The sequence below is a fragment of the Bombus pyrosoma genome, linkage group LG3, assembly GCF_014825855.1.
Source record: "Bombus pyrosoma isolate SC7728 linkage group LG3, ASM1482585v1, whole genome shotgun sequence".
NCBI classification, from domain to species: Eukaryota; Metazoa; Arthropoda; class Insecta; order Hymenoptera; family Apidae; genus Bombus; species Bombus pyrosoma.
Window position 1 is genome coordinate 16,218,970 of NC_057772.1, and position 7,848 is coordinate 16,226,817.

A 7,848-nucleotide genomic window follows, 5' to 3' on the forward strand; every position below is an offset into this window, starting at 1 on the left:
ATAACACAAGACATATATATACAATACAATAATCATACATATGAAAAGTAAAATTTTACACATACAAGACACGCATAATTTACGCAGCAGAATAATTTTTAATAAAAATAATATAGTGAATAAAAAGGAGTATATGAAGGTTTCTCTTTTATTGACAATTTTATGTACATTTTTATTATGCTGTGTAGCATATCCACTCATGTTGAATTATATCAAAGTACATTATTCTGTTTATGCACTTTCTGATTTCAAGATTACTTATTTGTATATTTCATGAAATATATAGTACGATAAAAATAATACACTACTGTAATAGCCAACGTAGAAACAGATTGATCACCAAAGAAGATACAAACTATATATTGAATGCTGAAATAAGTACTGAAATAAGCACTCCAAACTAAAAACACGGACAAAATTGTGCTATATCAGACAAGAATGAATTTTACTATCAAATATCAAATACTGGGAAGTTTTGATCACAAACACATTAAGTCTAGTTGTTGCTCTTTAATTAAGACTGTTTCTATATTAACCTGTGAACTTTAAGTATATAGCCGCATTGAAAGTGGCATACTTTTGCTGTACAACTTTTAGAGAATATTAACTCATAAATTATCGTACAAAATATCTCCATTATATAGCTCTTAACATTATTGGATACAATTTGCAAAACTGTTCGGTAGAAAAAGACATTATTCCGACTGAGAATTACATAAAGAGACAAATACTGAAAAGACTGCATAGAGGTAAGGGCAACGTTGCTCCTTAAAAAATCTGTGCGTGAAATTATTTGCTGCCTAAATCACGCTAAAATATTTTACTATTTAGTTTACATAAACGCAGCACTAATTTGCTAAGAAATCGGTCAAACTCTTCTTTGAAATAATAAAGAGAATCTCAGCACCATTATCCTACAAGGACAACTAATCTTGCTTGCAACGCGTGCAAGTATTGACAAGAATTACACTTTGGTGTACGACATGGTTCACGTGCAGTAATAAATAAAGTTGCAGCATTGTAATGATAGGATATTGGTAACTTCTTCTTGTCGATCGTTCCGTCCTGTACAAAAATTAAACAATTGTACGGACAATTTTACAATACATGGCCATGAACAAATTTCATTAAAAGACTAGGACAGGCTAAAATTATATATTTACTTCGAACAAAATTCTAATAGGAACGAATTGCAGGTGGAACCGTCGCACATTCTTGTTTATCTAGAGTATTATCTATGACTGGTCTGAACTCAATAGATACCTGAAAAATTTAGCTTAATTCAGTAAGCTATTTAAAAAGAAAGTGAATATAATTTGTATATAACTCGATATTTACTTCGCCAGTTCGGGGGTTGATTTTTGTAAGTGTGTGTTTTCGCCAATGTTGATCCAACGATTTGGGCTTCTGGTTTCCTATCGGTTTACTATAATCGTATTCATCGATTCTATCTCTAAAATCTTCACGTGCATGAGCCCCACGACTTTCTTTCCTATTTTCCGCAGCTACTATTGTTTGCATAGCATTGATCATTAAGTTTTGTAATTCAAGAGACTCTACAAGATCGGAATTCCAGATCATAGATTTGTCCGACACCTTCAGATCGTTCAACTTGTTGTATAAAGTAGACATCTTCTGACAGCCTAATAGAATTAAAAAATACTTTAGCTTTAAATCGCTATTTACAATATTTCTACAACAATTCTAAATTAAATTTTCAATTGAATTTCTACCTTCTTGTAATGTTTCAGCTGTTCTGAACACGGCTGCATGGGTTTGCATAGTTTTCTGCATGCTTAATCTCAATTCTGCCGTAGAAATACTACCATTTGCATTTCTAACCCAATCCAAATTTGCTACACTTTCTTCTCCAGCATTCTAAAACATATATTAATCACAATAATCGGTTTTTGCATTATACTAATCGATAATCATTGCAAAAACATGCTACTAACAGGTTTCAGAGGACCAATAATTTCTCCTGGTTTATTTTCCGCTGCGATTGTTTTAGCACAAGCACGACCAAACACAACTAAATCTAATAATGAATTTGCACCAAGACGATTGGCACCATGAACAGATGCGCAAGCCGATTCTCCACAGGCATATAGTCCAGGCACAACTGTATCCTGGTCATTTTTTCTTGTTAGAACCTGACCTTTGTAGTTTGTAGGTATTCCTCCTATATAATTAAATTTTTAATAACATGAAATTGTTATCTAATAGGCTTACATTACTTTTAACATTTAATAATGTATCTTTCTTTTAGAATCGAAATTTAAAAAAAAAACTGGGTACATACCCATATTATAGTGTACCGTAGGTATAACAGGAATAGGTTCTCTTGTTACATCAACTCCAGCAAATATCATTGCTGTTTCTGAAATACCAGGTAGCCTGGCTGCTAACTGTTCAGGAGGTAAATGATGGAGTTGCAAATAGATATGATCTTTCTCTGGACCAACACCTCTAAATAAAATTAAGTCATATTGATAAATAAACCATCGTTAATCTCATATAACTCTTTTATAAGCTATCAAAAAATTATGCAGTTAGTGTATCTAAATTTTTAATGATGAAATAAAATAAATCAATATAAATAAATATAAATTTTATGTTTATAATAAACTTTGACTAAAGTATAGTTTTTATCTGTTTTTATCACACGGATTTTTAAGATTGTACGATTACTTAGTAGAGAAATTACCTAAATGTTTAATATAAACAGTAATAAATCGTATAATGATATTCAGTGCAGATAGTAGAAGAATTTTCCATTTACTTTGCCTCAAAGAAATTACGTATTTCCACTTTTTGTATGATTTCTAAATAATCTATATATGTATGTGTATATTTATACGACTTACCTGCCTTCCCGGATTTCTATAGTCATAGACCTAGATACAACATCCCTAGAGGCTAAATCTTTCGCGACTGGAGCATAACGTTCCATAAACCTTTCACCTTCGCTATTAACGAGATAGCCTCCTTCACCGCGACTGCCTTCTGTGATGAGGCAACCAGCTCCATATATTCCTAAAATAAGAAATAATGTTATAAATATAACATATACGAATGTAGAAATCAAATCAATGTTTACACGTTATTTTGTACCAGTAGGATGGAATTGCACGAATTCCAAGTCCTGATTTGGCAAATTGGCTCTAGATATCATTGCAGTGCCATCGCCAGTGCATGTATGAGCAGATGTGCAAGAAAAATATGCACGACCATAGCCTCCAGTTGCTAGTACTGTGTTTTTAGCGTGAAAACGATGAAGTGTACCGTCCTCCAAACAAAGAGCAATCACACCTCTGCATTCTCCATCCTCCATTAGTAAATCCAGAGCAAAGTATTCGACAAAATAGTTGCACTCATAGCTTAATGATTGACCGTATAATGTATGAAGTAGAGAATGACCTGTTCTGTCTGCTACGCAGCAACATCTGTGAGCTTGACCACCTTTCCCAAATTTCAGGGATTGTCCACCAAAAGCACGTTGATATATTTTGCCTAAAATAAGAATGATTATTTCTGAAAAATTTTTATTTTGATACTACATATACATAATAAGGTCACCTTTTTGAGATTAATATTTCTTATTATTCTATAAATTTATAGAATATTTTATCTATAAATTTATCTTTTATCATTACAAATAGCACTCTGAAATTGAAACTATACAACAAATAAGCATATTCACATTACTAGTAAGAGTACAACAATACCTAGGTATCAGCTGGAAATGACATAATGAGATCATAAATTGAGACACTTAAGGGGAGATAAGGAGCTCGATTTGTGGGTGACCCTTGTTCAGGGCTGTATAATAATAACTCAGAATTATTTCTTCCTTTCAAGTAGGTATGTTAGCGGTAGAGAATTCTCTGGCAACCCTGGCCACAGGATGCATACGGCCCTGAGTGCGGCTAGATCAATCGATATCACCGTTTAATGTTTTACGTTTTAATTTACGGCCTCGCTATATCGCTTCCAACTATGATACATGGCAACCGTAAAATGTGATTTGTTATTTTTAAATGTCAATTATAAATTCTTATCAATACTGTTTTTGATAGTTATAAATTTTGGTAGTAATAATACCTACGTCTTTAAAATAACAGGTTCGTGAGTAAAAAATGCTTAGGTGTTATTATAAACATTGAAAAATTACGAATTATTTGGATTTCAACTATGGATAAAAATATAAAACAGAAGCAAAATTATAATGGATCTGCTGAAAAGAATCGCAAAGACGAAGAGTATAAAACAAATAATCAGATTCAAAAAATAAAAGAATCTGAATCAAATTATAGACTGAAGTCAAATAAGTAATTTGTACACTTTTAGATATTTTTATGACTGATTTGTTATAAATTGATTAATTAATTATCATTATATAAACAATTACACTCTATATTTAATATTTGTATAGTTCAAGTCAAAGAACCCATTCTCGTTCTCGTTCACCATGTAAGAATTCTAAACAATGGATAAGTTCAAATGCTTTCATAAATTTTGTTCAGGACTTCAGACAAGTAATTAAGCATATAAAAAAATCTATTTTTGCTTATCAATAAAAAAAAATTACATTTACAGAATCTTACTGGTATCAGAAGTACAAAAATATTCCAGATAGCTGGTGAAAGATGGAAAAAAATGCCTTTTGAAGAAAAACAACCATATATAAAGGCAGCTATGAATATTAAAAATAAAAAGCAAAATCAACAAAAGATTGAAAACATAAGTAACGTTGTTAATACAAATACAGAACAACCAAAAAATGAAGATACACAAAAACAAGAAAAAACTGGCAAGAGAGAAAGAAAGAAAAGGGTTAATACCTTATTTGCTTAAATTAACTAAAATCTTTTATCTCTTACACAGTATGTATAGTATAGGTCTTTAATTATAGGAACCAAAAAAATCTATTAAGAATAAAAGTAATACTGAATCAGATAATGAATCGAACTCTTCTGGTACAACAGCCACAAATACAAGTGAAGATATGTCGGATATGAGTTCATAAATACAATGCAATCAGTTATATGTATGTGATGGTATTTATAACCAATTGATGTTTTGATAACTTTTCTCATTGTGTAACTTATTATTAAGAAGAGTCAAATTTTTCATATATAATAAAATTTTTCATTTGTATTAAAATATATTTATGATCCGTGCAAGATTTAGAATGATACATTTACTTTTTATATAAAACATACAACATTGCCTATATTTTATAAACGATATTACCATCTGAAGTTCGACTGAAAGGCATGCCACAATTCTCCAATTCAATGACAGCCTTTGGTGCTTCACGTGTCATATAATGAATAGCATCCTGATCACCCAACCAGTCAGATCCCTTAACTGTGTCATACATGTGCCACTGCCAGTTATCTTCCTCCATATTACCCAAAGCAGCATTGATACCTCCTTGAGCAGCAACAGTATGTGACCTTGTAGGAAATAGTTTAGTAATGACCGCTGTCTTGAATCCTTCAGCGACCAAGCCATAAGCTGCACGTAATCCTGCTCCACCAGCACCCACAACAACAGCATCATAAGTATGATCTACTAGTGGATAATGCTTAGAAACATTGTCTGAGATTTTTGCAGCCTTGCCATCTGGTGTATAATGAAGTTTGCGATTTGTAATGACCGATAATCCAAATTTGTTCTGAAATAACATGAAAGCATGATAAAAAGATTGGTTAGGACAAATAGATATCACATGTGATAATTATACAAAATCATGACTGAATCTTATATTTATAGTGTCTGTACATAGCAAGTGTGTGTATGCATAGACTTATACATATATATAGCATAATCACATTGCATTAATATTCTATTTATAAAACACGAAACAGTTTTAGAAATTGAATTGAAAAAAGTAAGGTGACACTGTTTAAATCGTTACAAAACGTAATTCGATTTAATAAATGATTTGGCCGTAGTTTAATACGTAATATGTCACTCGTAATATACTGATTTTTAGTGACATTGCAACATCAACGATATCTGACCGAAGATTTGATCTCGAGTAATATTTTTCGTAATAAGACTACATTTTGACAAATTTTTTTAAAGATACATAAAAATAAACCTAATTTACAATAATTTTTAAAAATTTATTGTGATAAAAATAGTTTGCTAGTATTGTGATAGAAATATAATAATGATATGTAAAATTATGTAATTAATTGTAAGACGCGTGATTGTCCTGTATCATAAACAAGGTTAATTGCGTTTCGTGCAATTTTATTGAAATGTACTGAAATATATCAATGGGTTATTATTTATTGAATGTATCATATAAATGATTAAAAAGTTGTTATATACCGGAAAGTAATTATCCTTATCGAATTGAAAATGTTTTCACAATGAGGCCATAGAATAGAGCTATGTATTACCCGATGAACATCATTTACCATATGGAGGCTAAGAGAAATGATATGTTGGCGATAAGCTTTTGTCCTATACTAGATATACTGCATTTAAATTTCAATTTTACACACTTTTAATCATACTAAAGTCATGTTGAAAAGGATGGCTAGTGGTTATAAAATTGAATATTTAATACGAAACAAATTAATAGAATGAAAACCAAGTAATTATCTAAAACAGATCTATTACGCTTTTATTTGCGATTAATATAATATGATGAATATAAAAAAAGAAATTCGAAGATGGTAAAGTTAATGAATTAACATATGAAATGATATTTAAAGAGTGTAATTTCGCGCTAATGTCAGTTTCCCCTGCCGGTAGTTTATCCGCAATTATAATTAAACTTCTAAAGTAAGACACAGCAATTGTTTTCATTGTCACATATTTAAGGTCGATATCAAGGTGAAGAATAGACCAAAAAATATTTGTTTAGTGAAGATAACGGAAATTAGAATCATTGTTATCTACTTTGCAGTGAAAATCATGATTATTGTGTAGGCCGGCTATTGTGGGGTGGCGCGTACGAAATGAAAGAAGTGCGGTAAGAAAAAACATTCGACGTTAGAATCGTCTGCTAAACGTTCTCCTGTCTAGCTTGAATTTATTCAAATCACTATTATTTTAATCAGCGTGTTTCCAGTATTTATTTATTCATGATTTTTAGACAGTTTCAAAAGACTGATGTTTGTAACGAAAAATATTTTGCGAGAGAATCGATACAGGTATTCGTTAAGATATGTTAGTAAACTTACGTAATTGATCAGCGCCGAGTATTATATAGCAGGTACATCATTGTTAGATTAAAAATTATATAACTTAACGAAAATCGGCTTACCAACGTCGTTGTGGGAGGATTTCTCGCCAGTAAAGACGACAGCTTCAAAAGACCGCTCATCTCGGTATAATGTCACTTGTTCAGGTGAAAATGTTATTATTAACAATGACACGCGCACCTCTTTGTTGATTGCGCGATTCGGCTTCACCGTGCAAATGCTAATATTTGTTAACTTCACTCCCGCACTTCTCGCACGGCGACGTGAAGTGTACAAGTCGGTTGAGTACCGACTACTGGCGGAAGCTTCCTGACGAATATCAGTGCTGCCAATCCTATCGTCACGAGATAACCTCATTTGTAAGGTACTCGCTAATTTCTTGCTTCAATCTCATTGTTTTTCATTCATACACTTTGTCTGTTTTTAGCATTTTTAACGTATAATTGTTTTAATATTAATTCTTCGTCCTTCGAAATTTCAAAGTTAACGTCACAAATAATAGTTAACCGTAGGCGGGAAAATTAAACGATACCGCGAAAGAAATCAAGCGGTTCTCATTTCACTTTACATACGATGGGGTGTTAACGGTATTTTGAATTATGTAGCTACACGAGTGCGT

The 7,848-nt window shown here is 31.7% G+C and overlaps 2 protein-coding genes across 2 annotated transcripts; one reads left to right on the plus strand and one right to left on the minus strand.

Moving 5' to 3' along the window:
* Positions 1-130: 130 nt before the first annotated feature.
* LOC122565827 (succinate dehydrogenase [ubiquinone] flavoprotein subunit, mitochondrial) lies at positions 131-7,529 on the minus strand. Its single transcript, XM_043722225.1, has 10 exons — positions 7,292-7,529; positions 5,257-5,683; positions 3,115-3,513; positions 2,868-3,036; positions 2,303-2,469; positions 1,956-2,182; positions 1,734-1,878; positions 1,339-1,643; positions 1,164-1,263; positions 131-1,065 (listed from the first exon to the last, which is right to left on the minus strand). Exons 1-9 carry the CDS (start codon positions 7,349-7,351, stop codon positions 1,177-1,179), a joined length of 1,986 nt encoding a protein of 661 aa, XP_043578160.1. The 5' UTR covers positions 7,352-7,529; the 3' UTR covers positions 131-1,065; positions 1,164-1,176.
* On the plus strand, positions 3,529-5,248 carry LOC122565835 (high mobility group B protein 4-like). Its single transcript, XM_043722240.1, has 4 exons — positions 3,529-4,331; positions 4,436-4,538; positions 4,600-4,836; positions 4,916-5,248. The coding sequence occupies exons 1-4, from the start codon at positions 4,195-4,197 to the stop codon at positions 5,027-5,029; spliced, it is 591 nt and encodes a 196-aa protein (XP_043578175.1). The 5' UTR covers positions 3,529-4,194; the 3' UTR covers positions 5,030-5,248.
* Positions 7,530-7,848: the final 319 nt, after the last annotated feature.